This window comes from Varanus komodoensis, unplaced genomic scaffold (genome assembly GCF_004798865.1).
Source record: "Varanus komodoensis strain SLA01 unplaced genomic scaffold, ASM479886v1 scaffold20_1, whole genome shotgun sequence".
In the NCBI taxonomy this organism is placed as follows: domain Eukaryota; kingdom Metazoa; phylum Chordata; class Lepidosauria; order Squamata; family Varanidae; genus Varanus; species Varanus komodoensis.
In genome coordinates this window covers 19,448,568-19,472,188 of record NW_025335587.1, presented here as the reverse complement: position 1 = coordinate 19,472,188, position 23,621 = coordinate 19,448,568, and the positions used below count along the sequence as shown (strand labels likewise).

The 23,621-nt window shown below is 53.1% G+C and overlaps 1 protein-coding gene across 1 annotated transcript; it reads right to left on the bottom strand.

The window, feature by feature from the left end:
• Window positions 1-8,446: 8,446 nt before the first annotated feature.
• On the bottom strand, window positions 8,447-23,616 carry LOC123023593 (inactive serine/threonine-protein kinase TEX14-like). The gene is made up of 11 exons (XM_044430446.1): window positions 23,102-23,616; window positions 22,350-22,472; window positions 21,996-22,086; window positions 19,228-19,312; window positions 17,386-17,448; window positions 16,470-16,591; window positions 15,742-15,920; window positions 12,480-12,594; window positions 11,508-11,628; window positions 10,805-10,900; window positions 8,447-8,573 (listed from the first exon to the last, which is right to left on the bottom strand). Exons 1-11 carry the CDS (start codon window positions 23,414-23,416, stop codon window positions 8,465-8,467), a joined length of 1,419 nt encoding a protein of 472 aa, XP_044286381.1. The 5' UTR covers window positions 23,417-23,616; the 3' UTR covers window positions 8,447-8,464.
• Window positions 23,617-23,621: the final 5 nt, after the last annotated feature.

The window sequence follows — 23,621 nt, the reverse complement described above, 5'->3', positions numbered from 1 at the left end:
CGGTGAACCTCTTGCCCCCAAAACTCCATCTCCGAGGTTGTGCCTCCGACCTCAGTTCTTTCTGTACCAGTTGTGAAGACAGAGACGGGTGCTCTGAAGTTGGAGTCCCAGGCCCGACCTCGGAGCACGTTCCCGAGCTCGGCTTGGAGATGCGAAAGGTCGAGCAGCCCCGGATTGCACCCTAAATCCATTCTTCTTTGAGCGGATTCCCCAAGACAAGTTCACGCATTTGTCCCGCTGGAATGAGCCATTCCTGGATTCCTGACCAGAGTGTTTTCCATGCTCGTCCCTGTGGGTGAAGGTGGTGACGGTCTGAGTCGGGAGATGCACAAGGCGGCCGTTGCAGCTGTTTAAGAGCTGGTCTTGCTCGGGAATCAGGAGATGTGATCAAAATCAAGGGTGTGCTCAGAACGTCCCTGCCACATGGGTGTTATCAGAGAAATTAGTCCGGTTTAAAACAATTGCCCATATGTGCATTTTTGGGATCAGAAAAGCTTTTTCTGCGATCGGATTCTTTCCTTTAAAAAAACAGGAGGTCTCTTTGATAAGGGGTTCGTTGCGACTTCCAGGGAATTTGTTCATAAAACATTCCCAGTCCTGTGATTTTTTAGCATGCGCTGAACAAAAGTGCGTGGATTTTTCTCGGATTATGGAATTCCAGTGTGGTGTCGTGGTAAAGAGTGCGGAACTGGGACTCAGGAGGTCTGGGTTCAAGTCCCCACTCAGCCATGAAGCTCCCGGGCAGATTTTGGGCCAATCCCTGCCTCTCGGCCTTGCCTACCTCACAGGGTTGTTGGTTTGAGGATAAAATGGAGAGGCAGAAAACCTTGTAAGCTGACATGGTTCCTTGCAGCTGAGATACAAATGCAATGTAATAATATTATAGCTCCAAAACCATTTTCTATCTGGCTGCTTTTCGGTCACTTTGAATGGCAAGATATTTTGGGCCCTAATTTCACAGGCCTGCTTACTCAAATGACCTCTTGTGCCATTTCTGATCTTTGCTTAATGCAGATAAGAAAGCAGGAGGGGGGGGGGGGGGTGCCAGGCCTGCTGTACAACTTACATGATAAATGCAAGCAAGCAAGCAAAAATGTTTTGCATCTCGCAAAGGAAAATGCCCATCTATGATTACAGGGCTGCATTTATACAGCCCGCTTTAGGGCGCTCCTGGAAAAAGCACAAGAAAACCTTCTCTTAGGTGGCAGGGCCCTGCAGATGGATTTCCCCCCGCTACGCAAGCAATCGTAACATTACATGTAAGATGGTCCAGAGCACAACCAAGATATTGCCTTTTTCTTAAAGATAAATTCTTTTCCATGGTCACATCAATCTGAAATGCATTTTCCACCCTTGTGCTGGTGTGGTTGCTTCCATTGTCCACGCGGATTCTTTCAGCTTGTATCAAAGCCTTTTTTACCTGGATTGTGTGTGTATATATATAAATAAATATATATGATACGATATATAAATATATAAATATATATATATTTAAGGAAAACCCTATTGCATGCCAGTGGGTGGTTGTCATGCGAGAAGACGTGTTCGATGTTTGATACCGATGTTTTGCTACGAGTGACAGCTGCGGAAGGCGTTGTGACCTGCATCTCCACAGATGAATTTTGTATTTCAGTATTATGTGTACTTTTTTGGTCAGATTTGTTTAATCTTTATAAATAGAACCTCAAATAAAGAAATGAAGAAAGACACAAAACTCGTACGAGTGATAAAGTCTCCAGTGCGCCTTGCAAAGCATAAGCCAGGATGCTGAATCTCAAGTCAGGGGATTCTATTCAATTCTGTGCCATTCTATGGTGTCTGTAGAGCATTCAAGGATCCTCTAAACGATTTCTATCCTTTCTTCTGGTTGATGGGTCTTTGGTAGCTTCCTCATGTGTGTGTGTGTGTGTGTGTGTGTGTGTGTGTGTGTGTGTGTGTTTTCTTCTGGTATTAAAGGCTGAAATTCTTCTTTTAAGCTGTAGCTACAGGCAGGAAGACCTTCAAAGCAAAGTAGACTGGCATTTTCCTATGTCGGGAGCCGCCCCGTTTTGCTTTCGGCCCAAACCACCAGCAGGATGTGACCCGAGAGCTTCTCCAGGGGGGGACTTGGATCCAGGAAGCACTGCCCTCCTGCTGAGACCGCTTAGCTTAGGAAAAGGGCACAAAGAGAAGACAGGAGAGAGATGCTCGGAGTTATTTCAAGATCACTCCCACCAAAATCCTGAAGAAGTGTAGAATAGCCATTTTGAAAAGGCCAAACGGGAGCAGGTGGTGCATCAGGTGACGGTCAAGAGGACTCTGGCCAGAGCACGCAACACCAGGCCGCGGGGACAAACGGCCTGGTGCCATCAGAGGCCGGGGAACAAACACCCGCTGACGAACTGGCCCCAGGAGTGCTCAGCCGGGACTCATGCAGTCTAAGCTGCCTGGGCCTCCCTGCCCCACTGGAGATGCTCCGGGAGATCAGTCGACCCTCAGAGCTTTTCTGGGGCTTCCCGCAGGTAGCAGCTCGGCAGAAGGAAATGCAGGCAAGGCAGCGGGCCGGGCGGGAGGCGATGCGGGTGGTGGTGGTGATGGCGGAGGTCTCTCTCCTCCGCTAGCTGCCCTCTGCCGCTTTCGCCACTGCGGCTGCCATCCACGAGGACTCCTCATCCCGCTGAGCTTGTTTCCCAGGCTGGGGCGAGCCACGTGCGGCTGGCCAGAAGTCCCGGCCTCCGACTCTCGGCAGCCCTGGCATAGAGGAACCGAGACTCACGGGGACGATGGATGGGCCGGAATGTGGATACACCTGCACCCTGTCCGCAGCCTCTGTGGGCCCTCTGAGCCCCTCCTCACAACTGCTGGGGAGGCAGGTGAGCTTCCCGAGTGACGATCGCAGGTGCCACCTGAGATTGGCCTTCCTTTGGTCTCTCCCATCCATCTGCTTCAACGGATGACCCTGCCCGATTCTAGGATTCAGAGGGAGAGAGACACCTCTCCATCAACTTCCTCCATGTCCCACAGCACGTCTGTGTTGCCGAGCATTTGACTCGGGCGCCCTTAAAGGGTGGCTGCACACACTGCAATTGCTCGCGGGCTCTGATCACGGACGGATTTGCCCCCAGATTCGCACTTTCTGGCCTCAGTTCCCCCTTTCACTTGGTGACCTGTGGCTACAGACCGCTGCCTACGCAGGAAACCACGCCACGTGCGCTCAGCTCTTCAGATGGCTGAACTTCACCTTCGCCGGGGACTAGGAATATAGTGTTCCTTCTTCGCAATGACTTCGGCGGACAGAAACCTCCAGCCAGAGGAAATGCAGTGCAGGGGCTTGGGAAAGAACGTGCAAGATCCTTTCCCAAAATTCAGCTGCCCCATTTTTCATTTTTGCTAGACACCGGTGCGCCGCACAGCCGAAATCTGCAAATCACGCGGTCCAAGCGTTTTGTTTTTTTGCTAGCTTGTGCTTTTTTCTTGTCCCTCATTATTATTATTTTTTAAGTTTTAAGGGTAATACTTACTAAAGAAGCAAACAAGCCCGAAAAAGTCAGGAGTGACTTGCAGCAAATTAGAGACACATTTCATTGAGGGCTGAAAATCAGTCAAGTTCTACATTTTTCCTCCTGAGAATGCAGCCCTTCCTTGGATTTTTGTACACGCTGCAGCTGACACCTCCCTCTTTCCTCATCATTACGAGGGGTTACCTGAGCCAGGAGTCGTGAACCCAATTTAACAGCCTTCTATGTTATTTGCATTTTCTCTGATTGCTCTCTAGAGGCCAGAAAGATAAATCCTCCATTCAGGAGACAGCCTGCACTTAAACACTCTGCTCTTATCAGCACAACCAAGGAGAGAGAAGCAGCAAGAGCAAGCCAGCAATCCACCCCCTTGCTGAAATCCCCAATCCATCCCCAGTCTTCCTCTGAAAAAAAATAGAATGTTATTTCTTCGTGTTCTTGAGCATTTTCTAAATTACTTACAGGGATTTTTCTCACTGTTGTTGCCAGGGGCATGAGTGACGCGGAATGAAGTGAGTGAATGCCAAAATCAGAATCAATTGCTTAGTTCAGACCTTCTGGAGACGCAGCGAACTTGGTGTAACTGAGCATCTTTCCCTGGAGCCGTGTGACGAGGTGCTCGAAGTGCCCGACTGAGACTCAGGCGATCCGGGTTCGAGGCCCCACTCGGTCATGAAGCCCACTGGGGAACTTTGGGCCGTACCTACCTCGCAGGGTAGTTGTGAGGATAAGATGGGGAATGGGATCTTGTAATCCACCCTGGTTCCCTAGCAAAAGGTGGGAAATGAATCCAATTGAACGGGTGTGTGGCATGCACACTTTCAGGCTGTAACTCCCATAATCCTTTACCACTGGGTGGGCTGGGTGTGGCCGATGGGAACTGCAGTTGATGACATGCATGCCTAAGCAGAGGGCATGTCAGGTGGCGGGGACCTCCAGATGGGCCTCCCTCAGTGGGGAATTCCTTCTCCCAGAGCTAAAAGCAGGAGCCTTGTGCTTGCTGTGTGAGCCTTTTCTCACGTGGAAATGTACGCAGATCCCAGCCAGGTGCTCTGGCACCCAGGGTCACAGGGGTTTCCAGTCAACTTCCAAGGGCAGAGAGAGCCCTCTCTCCCAAAGGGAAAATCGGCCTTCCCAGCACTCATGAAAACCTCCACTGTCCTTGCCTCTCCAAGAACGGGGCATCCCGTGGGTGGAATGGCCCCAGTCCCGGTCCCGGTCCCCGGTCATCCTGCCAGCACAAGGGGGAATTGGGGCAAGCCCCACTGCTCTTCCCCTCCCAAATGAAGGGGCACGAGTTTCTGGCTCGCCCCCTTTCGAACGTGGGCCTGCTGGAGCAGAGCCCCCGAGGGCTCCTCGGAGACGGGATCCAGCCCTCAAGCAAGAAGCGGCTCCACACCCCCGTGATCAGCCCTCGTGCTCCTGCCGATCGTGCCGTGACCTCCTGCTCTCCTGCTCAGGCCCGGTTTGTGTCAACACCTGAACCCAACCAGTTATATTAAGTGACAAGTGGGAGCTAATTGCACTGACAGGGCCTTGCTGTGCATAATTATCCAAGAGATCTTGTTGCAAATCAATTAATTAAGAGCGCAGTTCCGCTTTCAAGCTGTGGTGTGCTCCCGCCCACATTTGCCTGGTGCCGCCAGTCACTTGGTTTTCTCCCAATTAATACAATTCATCCGTTTTTTGTTTACAACCATCAAGACTTAATCCAATTAATTAAATGTTAAGTGTTGCTCCGTTGACTTTTTGCGAGAGAGGGAAAAAAGGCAAGAGAGTTAAATTTGCAAGAAGGAACGAAAAGAGAACGTCACTCGTTATTTGCACAGTCGAGGAAGAGGGATCGCTTGGCACCCTCTCTCTGAGCAAACCTGTGCTGGATTCGCCTTCCCAAACTTCCTGTGTGTGCTTTCAAAAGACCTGGCCTCTCTTGACTTGTCTGTGAAATGGGTCTACATTTGTCCTGCCTCTTATGAATGACTTGTAAGAAGCTGTTGATTATATTTACAAGATTTGAACTTGAGTCCTTGAGGGCATCTTAAGGGTATGAGGCCGTTAACTGTCTGGCTTCCTATGCAATGAAGATTTCAAGTTGTATTTCTAAGCAACCACTTTTATCATGCAAGCCATCATTGGTTCAGGCTGCAAATAGAGTCCTTTGCGGCCCAAGGGGACACAAGTTCCAGGCAGGCTCTGCATAAGATCGTATCTTGTAAGCTTCAGTAAGGACACCATGGAAGAAGGTCGCCCCCAAATGCCAGCTCGGATCTCTTGAGTTGATTGGATCGTCTCCTGGGTTTTGCTCCCTCCGCCTCTGCCAGATCCCTTGGAACATTCACAACGTTTTCCCCTCCCCTCCCCTCCCCCAACTCCGATTCAGCTCCCACGGCTCCTTGGGGCGCACCTACAAAGGTCCGTAAGATGACTCATCACCTGGATGCAGCTTCCTCTGCAAAGCGGCTGGAAAATTATCTGGTAAATGGGTAAATGAGTCACTGCCCGCTTGATTCTGGGATGCTGCAGTCCTCTCCTGTTCCTGGGATTCCCATTAGGGAACTGGTTGGCCACTATGGCAACAGGATGCTAGACTGGAGGGTATGTTCAGTGTGAAAACAGACAGAACACAGCTCTGTCTTCTGCCTGGGCATCTGTAGGTTTCCTGCCGAAAAGAGAGCAACTCCGACATTTCTCCTCACATCAGCGACTGGAATCACAAGTCCTATGTGCTCCTGGTGCCCTTTCTCATTGCCAAGTCCCCAGCGCAAGACGCGATGTCCAAAGGGGCGCCAAATCAGAACCCCAAAGGAATTTCGGCTGAAAAGAGGGTCTCCGAAAATGCACATGCCAGAACGGGTGCCCCTTCAGAGCACTCTTGGCCTGGCGAGAGAAGCACTTTGTCATTTTCCGCTCTAGTCAAGTGGAACGACCCCTAGGAGGAGCAGGGTCACGATTTCCTGCCACCTCCACCTCTCCGGGGTTACGCGAGAGGGCAGTGGAAAATGTCATTTTGCAGCTGTGTCAATCTGTACTGGATCAGAAAGGCTGTGGGTGGGAAACTAGCTCGAAAGGAAGGCTGCCTTTTGAAAAGCAATGCCACTTGGCAAAATAAATTATGTACTCGCCGCCTCCTCTCTAAGCGCCTACTATATCAAATGGATGCGCCAGACACATCGGAGCGGGCGAAAAAACAGCCTTCTCATACTGTTGTTTTCGCTTCATTGCCGAGTTAATCCCCCAAGGCAATCTTTCTGCAGGCAGGTGCAAATCCCATCCAATAAGGGAGATGAAGAGACGGTACTGTATGAAAGGTTTGCTCGATGCGGGTTTCTTCGGTTACGGAGGTGCCTTGCCCGGATCCAGCGCAATTAGCCTGAGGCCAGGTAGCAGGGAGGCATAAAAGCGGTTCTTAATTTTATGGCCGTATGCCGACATCTATCAGTTTCCCAGCTCTGGGGAGCGCTTGCAGCTTCTGGGCGAGACGAGGGCAGGTGGACAAGCACCTCTTGCCTCCCAGCAGCCGCACGTGCCCCGAGGACGCTCCGCTGCCTGCTCCTCGACGTGCTTCTCGCCGGCTCTCCTCCCGCCTCACCATCCGGCCGTCCCTCAGCTGCCAGTGGGGCACCTGCGCCCTCAGAGGACCCTGCCCCTTTGCGCCTGCTGCCACTGAGCCTGGGAAATGCGCGGGCCTCTTCCTGCCCTCCTCCGCGAGAGCCTTCCCCATGAAGCCCTCGGCACAACGTGGCAGCCCCCGTGCCGGAGCAGCTGCGACGGCCCGCGGCAAGCGCCTCTCCCACGCACCGTCCCTGCCTCTCGTCGCGTGCCTCGCGGAGACCGAGCGGGCATTTTGTGGGAAGGCCTCCCAGTGCCCACGAGGGGGCCTAGGAGCCGGGCGTGTGTGCCGCCCTCTCTGGGTGGGGCTGTACCCTTTGCTCCGGTACAGTCAAGATGGCGGTGGCAGTGGAAAGCCTGGGCGTTTTAGGAAGGCCCGGAGTCCCGCTGCGGTCAGGTGCGTTTGCACTGGGATGTCTCCAGACCGGTCCTGTAGGGCCATTAGTGCCCTGGTGCTGCTGGGCCACAACACCCATCATCCCCACTCAGGCTTCAGGGGACTGATGGCAATAGCAATCTCTGTGGACCTCCAAGAGCAGGGAGACCTCTGTGTCGTGATTTCGAGCAACATTCACGGAAGCGGGAGGGGAGACGGATGCTCAAACTTTTCCTTATGAGGCTTTAAAATGGGATTCGATGTCCTCAGGAGGGTCTCTGTCGGGAGAGAGAGGCGGAACCCTTCGGATTATGGATGAACCAAGACGGTGTGCGCAGGAGACACGGGACGCTCCCCGCACCCCACAGAGACAAGTGTGTGCCTGGACAGGGAACGGAGGCACGTGGCCTGCCCTCACGGGCTCGGGATGCTGTGGCGATGCGGGTGAGGCGGCGGGGAGGTGCGCGGGGAGATGCCGGATGACCCCGTAGTGCCGAGCCATCCAGGAAGGCTCCGGAAAGCATCCTGAGGTCAGAGTCTGTGGCACGAGGCACCCGTGTTGGGAAGCCCTCCTCCGCCAGGGGAGCAGGGCCAAGCGGAAGGGAAGCCGCCGCCCGTACTGCTGTCCCGTCCGTGCCCTCAAAGAGCCCAAGGCTCAGACAACCACATAAAAACAGCACAAGCAGCGGCACCGATAAAACCTTAACTTTTACCGTCTCAAGCAAGCAACAAAATACAAGGAACGCATCGCAACCCCAGCCAAGAGCTGTCCCGTCTGCATGGCTTGTATGCAGGCCTGGGCTGCGCGTGGGGGGCTTCGCGCAGCTCTTGGGGTCCAGGCCTCGGGCTCCGTGGACAAGGGAAACAACGTGGTGCGAGCCGGACCGCAGGAACGTGCGCCTGGATTTTCCTAGAAAGTCACTTTTGAACCCAACACTCGGAAGAACAAAACACAGTTAACAAGAACAGTTCGGCGAGTCTTTTATGAGTCCAGACCTTCGGCGTTCTCGGCGGAGCATTCCGATTCGCTGAAGCTCTCTCCTCCGTCCCCCTTCATCTCGATATTCCCGTAGCGCAGGCGAGTCGGTTCCCTTCAAGGACAGAGAGGTCTGTGTCAAACGCGGCCGCTAGGAGCAGCCCGGAGGGAGCGAGGGCAGGCTCCTGCTGGCCGAAGCGTGCGTGTGCGTTGGTCACTGGAAGGCAACAGCATGGAGGGCTGCCCCCCTTCGGACACGGGGCCAGGACCAACGATGGCCGTGCAGCCCTGGGTTCCGGGCACACGTGGAAGGGGGAATCCACGTGGAAAGGCACAAGGGAAACGAGGCATTTTAAGATGGGTGCAAAACAGGCTGGTGTCCCAGTGCTTCGCCGCCTCCGGAATGCTCCTGCCTCTTTCTTCCCACCCCTCATCCGTTTTCTTCTCCTCGGGATAGCTGGAAATGCTTCCACACAAAGCGCGGGACTGTGGCGCCCTTTTGACCTTCGAAGAGCGGCATCCTGGGACAAAAAACGGGCCCAGCAGGCGACAGGGCCACTTGCCGCGTGCCAGCTCTCTTCTCCCACACTTGGTTTTCAAAAAGTGTGGCTTAAAAATACCGAGAAGAATCTAAAACACAAAGTCAAGAAGCGGGACTGCCTGCCAAGCGGGGTGTCAAAAGCGATGGCACTAGGGCTCCCGCAATAAATCCATAAAGCGATAGGTAAGCAGTGCTACATTTATTGAATAGTAAATCGAGGCAAGTCGAGATGAAAAAGGAAGGAAACGGCTGAGTGGAAATGTGCTGAGTCAAAGCAAGAAAAAAGGAGAGGAAAAAACCAGAAAAATGAGAAAGAACAGAAAATAAAAGCCTAAGACAAGCTCAACAGAAGGTTCAAATTCACTGAAGATTTCTTCTGCTCCTCCCCTCCTCTTGATAGCTGTGTGATGTGTACAGCCTGGATCCCTTCAAGGACAGAGGCCTGTGTCAAAGGTAACTTTTAGAGGTCCCCCTGAAGAATTTCACTTTGCGGAGCAAGAACGAGCTCCTGCACTCAGATGGGGACCCACGAGCATCATTTACTAAAAGGGAAGAATGCAAAAAGACTCCTTTCTCGGGCTCCACAGAGAAAGGATGGCACTTTCTGAAAGATCAGCCACACGTGCAAACTCTGGAGGAGGCAGTCCCGTGGCACTTCGTACTGGCAGGACACTGGTGACCCTAGCGCTCTGCCTCCTCCGCCAAAGTTGGGATGGCTCACTGTGTCACATATGAAAAAGACCTAAAAATTCTGGGAGTGGAAGTAATGATCGGGAGGAAGTGCGGACATGGAGAGGCTGTCCACACACAAGATGTCAGATTTCCTTGGGCGGAACGGGACAGAAACACCAAGGCTTGGATTTCCGAGCAACACGCCCTGCCTGAATTCAGCCCTTCATTTCGGCTAAGGAAGGTGTGGTGGCGGCAGCGGCAGCAAAGCAAGTTTAACTAGATATAGTACTAATCTTGGTTAGTTTTTAAACCAGTTACAGAAGTCATGATTTGGGACCAGGAGGCGGGTAACAAGCCAAGCTTGCATTTGTTTTGCAAAACTAAGGAGTAGGTGTGGCACTTCTGTGTAGAAGGTGGGCTGGAGGGCAGAACATAATCTTCCCAAAGTCTCCTATGGACGTCAAAGGAGAGTAAGGAACTGCTGACCGCAGAAGTTTCCACAGGGTGGGATTTGCTACGGATCATCTGTGGGTGGGAAAGGTTAAACACACCTTGCGATCTACAGCTTAACCCCTATGCTAAGATTACATCAGCAAACGCAAGTGTGTGGGTGCTGAAGAGGTGTGCGTTTCTGCCCCCGTTGTTAAACCAGGCCTGGTTGAACAAGCCTGGATAAAATTAACCATGATTAGCAACTGTGCAGACATAATGCACCATGGTGGTCGTTACATGTATGTTTGCTTATTTATTAGGCTTATATCTGTTTCTTTTTTTCAAAGAACTCAACGCAGCTTCCGTCATTCTCCTGCTGCTGCTCTCAATCTTATCCCCAAAACAACCACCCTGTGAGGTAGGCCAGGCTTTACGCTATACTGATTCCAAGTGGAGGAAAGGAACTTGTGGATTATTCCCAGTCCGCCAGTGCTATTCCTCCACTCAGCCAAGCAGGATGAAAACAGGCTGGCACACAGTTACTCTTGGTTACCTGGGAGTTTCACCCTTTCCCACAACGAAGCTTTGACACCCAAGTCTGTTCAGTACCTCCCAATACTGGCTTATTCTGCACGCTATTGATCTGCCCAGACAAAAGCTTTTCCTGGGGTTAGGAAAGGGATTCCGGTGACTGCACTCACCTCTTGACAGGGTCCAGTGGCTCTTTGTGAAGGTTGCAGCCGTCGGCAAGAGGCCAGAGAACTCCTTCCAAAACGTTGTCAAGTGTTGAGTGAGCCCTAAGAAGGACCAAGGATTAGGAAGGGGCTCTGGCAAGTTGTGAGACCCTAGACTGGAGGGGGAACTCTTCCCCTTAACTTATTAGGCCCAAGGGAGTGTGACGAAAGCACCAAATGGGATTTTCTTGTTGCATTCTTCGGCTCACTCAGGACATTAAACATGGGCTTGAGTCTCCTCGGTTCTAGTTCCTTGTTGACAGTGCTCCAGTTTACTGAAATTTGATTTTGCAATCCCAGTTTTGGTACTGCATCTGCCCTCCAGAAGCATGCATGCCACTTGGGGGGCCCATGGCATAAAGCAAAGTAAGATACATTTTAACCAACTCAAGTCTTGCGAAAATACTTCAGATGCTGCTCTTTTTAAAGGATGCTCCAACCTCAGCTGTGAATGTCACACACAGGAATTTGAAAACACGAGACTCTAGAGCTGATTAAATAGTTCTGGAGTGCAGCGAAGTGCCAGGTGTGTTCAGCAGGTGGAGGCAAGGGTTGCAGCTAAAGTATTCAGGTTCTGCGAACGACGAGGGAGCTGGGGGTCGGCGTGGGGACCCACCTTGCAAGCCAACCTCATCTCCTTCCTTCCCCCATTCCAGCAGCCGCCTTGTACCTTTCCGTCTCCTCTAGGAGACAAACGGTCTCGTTGCCCCAGAAGCTGCAATCGGCCAGGCACTTGTTCAGGGCGACTTCCTCCAGCTCTTGCTCTTCCGAATCCGCTTGCCCTGGAACGGCTGGCATAAACAGAAGGATTGTGACTGCCAGGGCGAGAAGTGGCCAAAGACATTCCAGAGCACTGCTGTCGACAATCTGTTTAACTATTCTTAATGGGGGGGGGGGGACAGATCAGGGACACAGCCCCTGCTTTTTGTGCAGGAAAAACCCAGGCTCAAAGTCCAGGGAGGGCTAGGCATCTCTCTGAACCCCTGGAAAGATGGACTGGCGATACTGAGCGGATGGCTCTGATCCAGCCCTGTGCAGCTTGCTGTGCTCCTATGCACGGCGGGAGCATTTTGACCGGGATTCAAAATGGTCGCCCCATCCAGATTCTTATACATCCACACCTGATTAACATACAAAGCTGCCGGGGAAATCGGGCAGTGCTCCTTTGAGACGCTTTCCAGGAATGGTTCTGTGATGCCTTCTAAATCCCTGATGTGGCTTTGATATCTATGACACGTTTGCCTTAATTTTGCTTATTTGAACTTAATCACATTTGAAAATTGAGAACACGGATTTGGGGGGCAGCTGGGGGGTGCCAATGTGAGAGGAGGAGAGGAAGATCCTGTGTGTGGAGCGGAAGAGGAGGGCGTGGGGAAGAAGGGGCTCATAAGTATTCCTCTCTCATTCTTATTCAATTATCGATACAGCTTTCTTATTACAATATATCTCAAAGATGTACTGGTGCCACTGGATTCCTGCCAGCCTTTTCCCAGATGCGGCTAGACTACAACCCCCATCACCCCAGCCCCCAAGCCTGGTGATCAGGATGGTGGGAATGGCAGTCCAGTGGCACCTAGTGACACAAGACTGAGGAAGGCTGGCTTGTTCCATCATGCCCTTGATTCCCCCAAGCGGCCTGTACCTTCCTGGAGTTCGCTCTGCTGAGGAGGAGGAGGAGGAGGAGGAGGAGATGGCTCCCCTGTTCCTTGCTGACCCCTCCCACGGGGCAGCCAAGCACCAAGATCCAAGAAGTCGCCCTGCAAGGCACGAGATACTCAGTGTGAAAGCTGGAAGGCGTGTGACGGGGCCCCATTTCCTTGTGCTCCGTCCGAGTGTTGGCTGAGCCAGAAATCCAGATTCCCAAAGAATCGGATCTTTCTGATGCAAGCCAGAAACTGACTCCTCCATGCAGTGGGGCAGATCGAGTCCCCAGGTTCTTTGACCCGCTTGCTGGGGACTGGTGGAGCAAGGGCAGGCAGTGCTGTGCCTCCTGCAAAGCCCGGCAGGGCTGAGAGAAGTGGCAGGGCGCTGCGGCCCCGGCCCCGGCAGACGGGAGTGCCGAACGGGAGCCCAGGGGAGAGCCAGGCAAAGCAGCCGCCCCGGAGGCAGGCGTGACCCTACAGTTGCCTGCTGGAGGGGAAGATGGAGAGGCGGAGTGGGGCTGTACTTCTGCAGAGCAGGGCACGTTCGCCGGCTCACGGAGGACTCTCTCTTGCATGTCCCTGGGGCGCCTCGCTCTCGTCCGCGTGCCAGAGGGAGCCGCTGCACGGGAAGGCAGCGTGAGCTCGAGAGCCCCCAGGTCTGCTTCCTCACAGCTTGCCTCTCCTGCAGGGACTGCCGCTTGTTCACCAGGTGCCCAGCCTCGGCCGGAGGCAGTGGGCTCTCTCTGCATGCAAATCCGGCACCTCCCCAAGCCAGTGGGATCCATCCAGTCCCCTTCCCCCCCACCCCTGGAGGAGGAACGGCCTTTTGCAAGGCGGGCGGACGGACGGACGTGGGGCGAGCCCAGCCCGCTTTGCTCGGGGACCACGTGTGCAGCTGGCCTGAAGCACTCGCTGCTTGGTCTGGGAGGGACCAGGCGATGGAGAAGTGAGGCCTCTTTATGCCACGTTTTAGCGGCCCTGCCGCCTCACATGGAGTTCCTGCCTGGTGACCCCCAGCCAAGGGGGAACCGAGCCCCTGAACAGGTTTAACAAGCACCCACGGGCTGCCCTGCCAACCAGAGGCGCGAGGGGAGACGTGCCAAGGGGGGGGGAGGGCGGGGGGGCTGCCGCAGGTCTGGCTCAACAGCCCATCATTTGCGTCAAGCAGCAGCTGCCCTGCCGGCGAGAGGCTGCAGGAGGGCTGCAGAGCAGGTGAGCGCTCCGCGGCATTCCCTTGAATGGTAGTAAAGGCAATGCAGAGGCGGGATCGTGTGGCGGAGGATCAAGCTGAACTGGTTTAGGTTGCCTTGGCAATGTGCCATGTGAACAGAGCAGGGGCTGCGCGACGCTGCAGAACGGATCGCGCCGCCTCGAGCCGACGGCGTGTTGCAAAGCGGGCAACGTGACTCCCTCCCGGTCGTGCGGGTCTCTCTGTGCACAGAAGCGCACCCCGGTGCCGTCCCAAATGCAGGACGCGCCCCGGCAGGGATGGAGCGAGGGGGCCGCGCTGCCAGCTCCCACTCTTACGGCAGAGCCGGCTCCGGAGCGCGCCATGCTCCGGGGGCCCATTTGCTGGGGGGCCCAAGCGACGCACCGCTCGGAGTGAGCGCTCCCCCTCCTCAGGGCTGATCTGCCAGCCTGCCTTTTGGGACAGCTTGGAGGATTTCTAAAATTAGTTTCCCGGACTGGCACATGTGCAGCTCGCTGGTTTCGCATCTGCATGCGCCTCGCTCTTTCCCCGACGGTTCGTGTGCCCCTTCGATGAGATCGCGACACAGCCAAGACCTGGGAGGCAGCAGCCGCCTCAGCGCGTCCTCTTAGCTTTTCCCCCTTCTTGCCACGCACTCACTGACTGGGCAGGAAAGGCACAGGTGGCTTATTCTCCAGAAACCTCCAGAAACAAGGCGATGAAGTTCGGAAAGTGGGGAGAGACGGAAGTGCCATCAACGCAGTAAGCACCCCTTATCCATGACACCATCCTGTTTCCAGCACTCTCCCGCTTTCCTGGAGCACTAGCAAAAGTCCAGAGCCTGCATGGGAGAGCTTTGACATGAAGAATTCCCAGAAACATCCCCAAATCTTCAAGTTAGGGTGGATGAGAATTTTGTCTGGTAAGGGCTAGCTAGGGGAGGAGTTAGTAAGAACTTGGCAAAAGTTAAATATTTCTTCATAAACAGGATGGAAAAGCTTTGAGTTTTGAAGGAAAAAAGATCAAAGGTGAGAGAAAGCGGAACGGATAGATTCATCCATCCAAGCTGGGGGCTTTTGATTGCAGAGCTCTTCAAAGTCCAGCTCTGAATTCCACGGTACGTAATAAACCTGCATTTGTTGTGCTGCGATCAGGAATGCCACCTCTTTTATGAGCGGACTCACCTCAAAGAGGCACCCCGTGGTTCTCTCTATGCTGGAAATAGCCAAGGAGCATTTATTTGACTAACAAACATTCATAATCTACTTTCAAAGGTTCCAAGAAAAAATCCACTCATTAAGTGAGAGAAACCAAAAGGAAAGCTGAGAACACTGCCCTTCGGGCACGGACCCGGGAGCAAGGAGACAGGTCTGGCTTCTCGCATAAACCTCTCCACTCTAGAAAGTTCTGACAGATGCTTTGGGCAGGTGCAGAACTCGTGTCTGTGTGGTACCGGAGAAGAAAGAAAGAAACTGAGAAGAAACACTCTAACTGAAACGATCATCTAAAGCACAAAAACCAGCAGCAGAAAATTGCCAAAGTATTTCAAACCTTCAAAAACGCACAGGCAAATTGAAACAGCGAAGCAAAGACGCACGCCAAGTGCCTTCCTAAAAACCATCTTTCTGCAAGTTCGTGAGTGAGATGGTAGGCTGCAGAGTAGCCCAGACGCCCCCCACCTGTGGCCCTCAGAGGCCATTCCCATCATCCCCGTGAACTGCTGTCCAACTCATCTGGAGAGCAAAAGGTGGGGGGAAGGCTGGTGCAGTGGTTAGATTGTGAAATGCGGGCTGGCGACGCCCAGGTTCAAACTTCCTCGGCCCAGCCACCTTCCCTTGGCCTAACCTCCCTCACAAGACTGTTGTGATAATAAAACAGGAAATGACAGCAGGGAAGGAATCCTTGAAGGATCTATTACATCCTCGAATTTCTCAAAATATCATAGCCAAATGGGTCTGCTGTGCCCCTTCGCTGGCGCACCACCTGCCAGAAAGAACTGCCGTAGTCTCGCCACTGCTGAGGCCATGTCCGCCTTGCCGACCCAGCCCGCCCCCGGGCCGGACTCCACTTACAGGCTCCGAACGTCCTGCTGCCGGATCCTGGGGGAGAGAGGTGACTTCTGGGATCTTCCCTCGCGCCCAGGTTGCAGAGAAGGTGCTGAGCCCCAAAAGCGAGGCCTCCTCTGCAGAGAAGCACGTCGTGTCTGGGGCCATCTTGCATTTCACAGGGGCGGAGGAAAAAGCCGCTTCTGCTGAAAATATATGGTGGCGACATGGGAAGAAGAAGGAATCCTGTTCAGAAATAAGGACGCATGCCCCCTTTCTACCTGGAGGGAAAGAGTCAGGAAAACCTGACCCATCCGTACTGAGGGCTTGTGTCGATTTTGAGAGGGTTGCAAACAAGCACTCCTCTGCTTGCCTGTTTGGAGTTATTCCCTAAACCATGGAAATCAGAAGCTGCTATTTCCTAAGGAAAAAGTGGAGCATTTTCCTTTGCTTCCGATTCCAACTTAAGGTTTCCGAACTCCCCCTCGGAACCTGCAGACGAGTCCTTCTGTGGCCCCCGCCCAGCACAAGGCATTGAAACGGTCCCGGTGCCTCCAAGCTCCCAACAGCCGGGGCAAATGGTTGCTTCCCCAACAGAAGCCGCTGGCCAGCCCTGGCAGAGCGCTCTGCCCTGCAGGGGAGGAAACCCAGAGCGCTGGTGCCTGGATTGACGTCCTTCCTACAGCCGCGGGCCAGCGGTTCCTTGGCACACGGCTGGGGGCCCACCGCTCCCCCCTCCGTCCCCCCACCATTACCTGAGCTTCGGGGGGTGCTGGCATCCGCTGGCGAGAGCGTGCTTCTGGGGCTTCCACGAGCTCTTGGCTTGCAGGAGTCGTCGCAGGAGATGCTGGACAAGTCCTGAATATCTATCAGAGAGCTAAACCAAACGAAGCCGGCGCTGCAAAACGGGCCTCGGTACCTCCTGTTGCCGAGCGGGGCGCGTTCAATGAAAATACCGGGATCGTGTCCTGCCAGCCCCTCAACCGAGAGAGCGTGATGCTAATGGGGGGGGGGGGGCTTAAAGTAATTTAACAACTAAATAAATAATCCCCCCCAAATATTATCTTGTCTCTCTCTCTCTTGACTTTGCAGGTGGCTGGAGGAGGGAGAAGGAATATGGAAGAGACGGAGAGCAAGGGAACAGCACCGTCCATTTTGAAGAAAGAAGGTGCATTCTGGAGAATGCCAGAAACAATTCTCAAAGGGAGCCTTTCCAAAGCAGTGTTTCTGCTGTTCTCTTAGCAGCAGCATGCTAAGAACCTAGTATCCTGTTAGGCCCTGAAATATGGGCAGTAGATCGGGGAGCTGGCAGGAAATGCCACATTAGTTTCTGTCGACATGCCCATCACAGGCGAAGCGGCCACCCTCTGGAACTTAGTTTAAGCTGAGAGTTCCACCCAGACCGCCTCCGGTTTCTTCTGAAATTTACTCATCTGTTTACCCTCACTAAATCGGTTTTCATCCTTTGATCCGCTCGGCTTATCACACTGAAAGGATGCATCTCCCTCGTTCTGAAGCCCACCTTCCCCATGCTGCCCTCCCGCTGGGTTGGATACGAGTCCCATCCTCTCAGCCAAAGCACGGCTACGACGACAGGAAGCCCCTCAGTGCCCCTCCTGTTCGATACGAGCAACAAGCAGTGGGTATCAAGCAGGCGCACGGGATCCTTACATGTCGCTCTCCTTGATCGCTCCCTGAGGCTCCCCGGATTTCACACCAGGCGCAGTTCCGGTGCTGCGGAGGAAGAAGAAACATGCTGGGCTGCTGCTGCGAACCGATTCGATGCTGGAAAACAAGCTTTCCGATTTATACTGCAAAGGAGGCAAAAGGAAACGCAAAACAAATCCCCAGCGCCAAGCTGCTCCTTCGCTGATGTCTTTGCCTGTCCATCCCACAAAACAAAGAGACCCAGAACGGGCCTCGCTGCATTCCAGGTGAGACCGGCGCTCCGTTCGCTCGCTAGCACTTCAGGCCGCAGAAGGACGACTGATTTCAAGGCCTTGTGGCTCGGAATCCACAAACCTGGTGTCCTCTTCCCCCAGATTCAGGTCACGGTGAGTTTTGCCACCATAACCAGTGCGAATGAGTGGCCCGGGAATACGAGGGCGATGTAAGGCATGCAGCAGGCCTGCGCCGGAGCTTCCAGCATCCAACACCTTCCTCCACTGCCTCCAGCCACTCTGGTGTGACCGAATGCCTGGCCTCCCAGGCTGATGGCCAAACACACCAACCTGCCCGAAGATGCAGCCAGTGGCCCCTCCGGGCCAATCCTGATACACCAGGCCCTCTGAAGCCCGGGTCGCGGATCCCCTCCTGGTCCTCAGCCCGAGCAGTTTTCTTCTGAAGCGAGAGCTCTGCCTGGCCCATGTGCCTTCGGATCTTTGCCCCTGCCCACCCCTCCATAATCTACCTCCCTCCGGCGCACTGGACTGACTGGGGGCCATGCCTTCTGGCAGCAGCTCTCAGAACCCAACTAAGCACCATCTGCCCCTCTTCCTGTTCTCTGCTTGGTTCCAGTGGGTGGAACTCGGGGTTCCAGGGAAAAAGAAAGGGAATGATGTGATTCTGAAGTCTGCCCAATTTTTTGAGCCCCAGGCATGGCCCAAGAAAGATCACAGTGACTCGGGGAAAGAATGAGAAGAACGGGGAAAAAGTAAGATGAGAGCGGCAGGCCGAGATAAGACAGGCAAATCTAGCAGATATAAACCAAAATGTACGAATGGAAATGACAATTCCTTTGTTCAACTGGGATTAGAAGGGATGCTGACAAAGCGAGAAATGGACTGAAAGTGAAGCAAATCAGGTTGCTGTGGTATCTCAGAGGAGAACTGAGAGAATATAGTAATGTATGAAATAATACGAAGTTGAGTGGTTTAAAGGAAAAGGATATGATGTCGGGTCAGGAGAGTGCAGTGAAAGTATTAAAGGCAGATTAAATAAGCTGACTTGAAAAGCAAAGCAAAGCAAAGCAAAGCAAAGCAAAGCAAAGCAAAGCAAAGCAAAGCAAAGCAGCCCCCATGCTTCCAGAGCTCACCGTGGAAGGAAAGGTTTCTGATACGGAGTTCTGCAGCTCCTGAACACTGCCCAGCCCTCGCCGCACACGCAACTAAGAGCCGGCCTTGCTCAGGTGTGTTAAGCAGCCTGCAGAACCAAGATGCGGGGAGCACCCTGGAAGAACGGCTTGGCGAGGGGAACTGCAATCCACAGATGTCAGGGAGGGGTGTGCTATTACGAAGCTCGACATGCGCTCGCTCTCGAGTTAATTGCCATTCCCTTTGTTAAAGCAAATCAGAGAAGGGGCAACAGCAGCACAGAGCTGGGTTTGGTCAGGCTTCCAAAGACGACTGCGGCATTTTCGCTTTCCTAGGGAGCTTCATTTACGGAAGACGCACAGGCCCGCATCAGGCCGCTCATCTGGGCAGTGCGTCCTTGTAGCGTGGTGGGATCAATAACGGAGAAACTCTGCAGCCTGATCTGCATGTGTGGCGGCTGCCTGACAAGAAGAGCTTCTACCTGGCCACAGGTGTACACAGGTCCTCTCCTGGCACAGCCTTGCAGAGGTGTCCCCCCTTTGCATCGCTGGTGAGGCTGTTTCCTCCTGAATACAAACAGTAAAATGTGTATTGAGGTCCTTGGCAAAGAAAGAAGAATATAACCCAGCTCCCCTCTTCCTGTGTCCTCCAGATGCACGGGGCTACAGTTCCCATCATTCCTGGCTAGCAATAGTGACCGAGAACTGGGGCCTACGGCTCAATGCACTTCAGAGTCGCAGGCGGGAGGAAGGCTCGCAAAATCATGCTCAGCTTCTGGGGTCTTCTGCCAGGTGCCAACCCCTCAAGAAGCTTGGAAGGTGGGAACTAGGGAGAGAAACTTCTCACGGGTGGCCCCCGATCTCTGGAACAACCTCTCTGCTGTGACCCCCCCCCCCGCACCCAATTTGCCATCTTTTTGGCACCAGATCAAGACAGACCTCTTTGCAGAGGCCTTTCTGGTCATTCAGGCAGGTGCCTTTTATCCTTGGCCAGGTCTTTAACTGTCCTTGTTATTCTCTTTTCCTGTGCTAATGTTTTTAGGCCAATTTAAATTAATTTTAACTCTAGTCAGTTGTTTCCATCTATGGTATTGTTTTTATAGCGTTTGAAAACCTCCCGGAGGGCTTCAGCTATGGGTAATATAGATATGCAAAAAATAATGACATTCAATAACAGCACGCTTATACCCTGCCTTTCTTCTTGCAAGAAATCCAAAGCCGCTTACAAGGTTGTCTTCCTCTCCATTTATCCTCACAACACAGTTAGGTAGCTTAAGATACAGACCAGTGACTGGCCAAAATTCATGCCCTTCATGGCTGAAAGGGGACTAGAACCCAGATCTCCTGAGTCCCCCACCCGACATGGTAACCACTATACCACACTGCCCTAGGAATTCTTTTAAGACTTTTAGTGTTGGCAACTGTGGCTCTGAGCAACTTGCGGAGATAAATGTGTTTTCAAAGAGCTCCTCTTTTTTTTACTATACCTATTCAGGAATTCCCAACGGCTGCAGAAATATTTACAGATCTTCAGTGAATGCTAACCCCCATGTCTGAGCAGAGGTGTAGGACCTTCTTCTCCCAGACTGAGGCAGAAGAGGGAAATGATGTGGGAAAGTCTAATTCTGTCTCCAACCGGCTGGCTCCATGGCTAAATGCACAGGGCTGCTGAATCAGCAACCGCTTGTCATGGATGCTGATAGCGATAATAAGATTTCCAAACCGTACGCTACAGGGGTAAGAAGCTGCGCCTGCCAAAATGCAGGAACGATGCCCTCCCTACCCCCTCGCTTCTGTTCTCAGCGTGTGTACAATCAAAGTGCCTCTAGCAGACTCGATACGATAAGCAACTATGTGGAGGGAATCTTAAACGGGGTTCTTCTCTTCGGAGGCTTCACAGGCAAACAGACTGGCAGATGGTAAGCTATGCACAAAAGGGCCCCAGTATATGGGTTTATATCAGTTTAACCATCACAGCCTCCTCAAAATAATCCTGGGGATCATAGTTTGATGGCAGTGAGCTAAGTTTCTAAGATGCAAGCACTGGACTTCCCGTGAAGTCTCCCTCGACTTGCCAGCCAGAAGCGGAGGCAGGACTTGTAGAGGCTTCACAACCTGCTAGAAAAGCTACTCCTCCTGCCCCCAGATTTGGAAGTATCGCAGCTAAGAAAGTCTGTCCTCCATAAAACATGCCGGAACAGGTAGAAACACTGGGCAAATTTGAGGCACATTAGATGTCGTATTCCATTTAAATTGTGCTTCGGGATTTTTTTAGGATTGAAAAGCCCCTGCTTTGGGATGGGGTGGCGGACAAAATCAGAGCTGGCCAAAGAGGAGGGATTTAACCAGTACATAAACATGCACCCACGCACACACATCCAACAAAACTCACCCTGCCAGTGTTTCTGTTTACACTGGGAGAGAAACGCTCCCATTAGCACCAGTGCAAATAAAGGGCCCAGCTGTGCCACGATTTTTGTCAGTACTGCAGCAGGAAGGGAAAACCTGCACCCCTGATCGTGTGGTCTGGTCCCCATCCTGCCGACGAGATCGGGGTTTAGGGTTTTTTGCCCCTCAGGGAGGGGCAAACAGAGACTATTGGACTTTTAAAAGTGCGCTTGCAGGTGGGTTTAACACAGCACCTCGCTTGCCCCACCCTAAGGGGGTTGCCCCCCCCCCCGAGAGGAAATTGCCCCAGGCACAAACCAGAGGCTAACACTCCACCCAAAGGAGTGTTTATCCAAATGGCTGATTTTGGAAAGCCTGGGGGAAGGAGGAGACATTCTCGGAGTGGCAGCCACAGAGCAATCAGCAAAGGGTCAGGAGGAAGCCTTGCTGAAGATGCCTCTTCTCTGACAAAGAGGTCCAGAATTTCTGCAGGAAAACAAGTTCCTTGCGACAGAGAAACCAAAACATTCCAGGTCCTGCTCCTGATCTTTCCAATGGAAGTCAGATGGTAAACAGCTGAGATTGCTGTGGCCCCCTTTCGAGACTAACCAGAAAGTGAGCAACTTTGCCGCAATGACTTCTTTCCGAGGTGAGGCAGTCGGGCAAAAAGAGTGAAAGGCCAGACCTGGGAACTGAAAGACGTGGGCAGTGGGGAGGGGCCCGCCAACGTTTCGCATTTCCCATGATCCCGGAAATACACATGGCCCTCCCACCCCAAGCACCCGTGCCAGGCAGGCGTTTTGGAAGCTACAGCTGCTCAGGATGGGCCCATATTAAAAGGACTAAAGGCATGCACGCTGACCTGTCTCTATGGGATGTTCTGTCTGCCCACTGATCTCCTGAGATATTCCTAAGTCTCCCTGTTCTCTTCTTTCTTCGTCACCCGCTGGTATCTGAAGAGACGTGAAAACTTGAGTTCCTGAGTGCAGCTGAACACACAAGCCTGTGACCCACCAAGGAATCCTTCCCGGAGACCCAAACTGGAGAGGATGCCTTACTGTCCCTCTTCCCCGAGCATTTAAGCTTTAACTATGTGGCTTACCCAGCTTCCCACACTCTCAACACATCTCGCACACTCAGAGAAAAGAAAACCCCCGGGGACCCAAGCAACGGCAAGCCACACCGTTTTCCCATACCAGGCCTGTCTTTCTCTCACCTCTGCTTCCGAACATGTGGGAAGACCTGGGGAGCAGGAAAAAAACTCTGTGTCGGGAGTGAGAAACTCCTCCAAAACATCTGGCGAGGATGGCGGGGACTGGTCTGGCTGCTGCAAGCGGCCCTGCAAGTCGCACACGGAAATCAGAACTTGACTTGACCCCATGCTTGTAAGAACTGCCTCTCTCAGAATTGGCGTGTTGCCCTTCGTTACACGCAGCCGGACCTGCCCTTCCACAAGAGTCCTCGGAATTTCTGAGAGAGAGAACGGCTGGCCCAGCTCGCGCTGCCAGCTTTCCAACCTACACGGCTCCCAGCCTCCCAAGAGGCAGCATCGGGGGCAGTCGGCCACGTGATCCGTTTCCCCGTGGAAACTCCTTCACGAGCACGTTTACTTCCCAGACAATGGCCCAGAAAAGGCCGGGTTATTGTGGTGGTTCTGAATTGCCAAATGGCAGTTAAATGCTGGGAAACAGAGTGAGGAGCAAATGTAATGTAGTGGATTACATACGACAGCCTGTTTTGCTTTCCCAGTGCTAGGGGTGAAACTAGGGGTGTCAGAGGAAGCTGCAACAAATTCCAAGGAGTTTGGACTTCTGGAAATCTGACCTTGGGCCATACCACGCAGATCCCATGGATTTACACACCACTGTTTCATTTAGTAGGGGGATGTTTGTGCTCGTTCACAAGTGTACATTAGTGCTGTGCATTAGCACTAATGCGCCCAAAGCAAACATAAATGCAAACACGCACCTTGGGAAGGTCCTCAGCGGCGACAGCAAGAACAGTGTCCTTGTGCAATGTGACGCCCAGCTCAACTAGAACGTCCTTTCTTGGAAATGGGCTACCTTGGCCTAACAATAAATTAGACCATGTCAAGCGGAACAAGGAAACAGCAAGACACAAGAATTCACAGGAAGAAAGCAGTGTTTCTGAATGGCTCGGCCAGAGAAACGAAAGGGCCGTTTTGGCTAATGGGGGGAACAAAAATCCAATCCGTAAAATAAAATACAAAGCATACATCAGCAAACGACAGTGGAATCTACACGGCCTGACAGATAGCAGCATGCAACTGTCCCTGCCAGAGACCCTGGTCTTTCCAAGAGGGGGGAAACCTGCAGCAAGGGCCTATCAGCAGAGCGGCCCGCCTTTTTGCCCTTCAGCCTTGCCATGTGGCCAAGCGAGTCTGCAGCAGCAGCGAGCTGGGCAAGACCCACTCCCCCGAGCCACCGCAAATGCCCGCCCACCCCCGGCCTCGCTCGGCCCTTTCACA

What these genes read in the sequence shown, in the direction of transcription:
- LOC123023593 (XM_044430446.1), bottom strand. Translation starts at nt 23,416, where the DNA reads ATGCTGCTATCTGTCAGGCCGTGTAGATTCCACTGTCGTTTGCTGATG. An exon ending in CCGCTGAGGACCTTCCCAAG is followed by an intron (nt 22,473 to 23,101) that starts GTGCGTGTTTGC and finishes TGCGACTTGCAG; the next exon opens with GGCCGCTTGCAGCAGCCAGA. An exon ending in CCACTGGACCCTGTCAAGAG is followed by an intron (nt 8,574 to 10,804) that starts GTGAGTGCAGTC and finishes CTGTCCTTGAAG; the next exon opens with GGAACCGACTCGCCTGCGCT.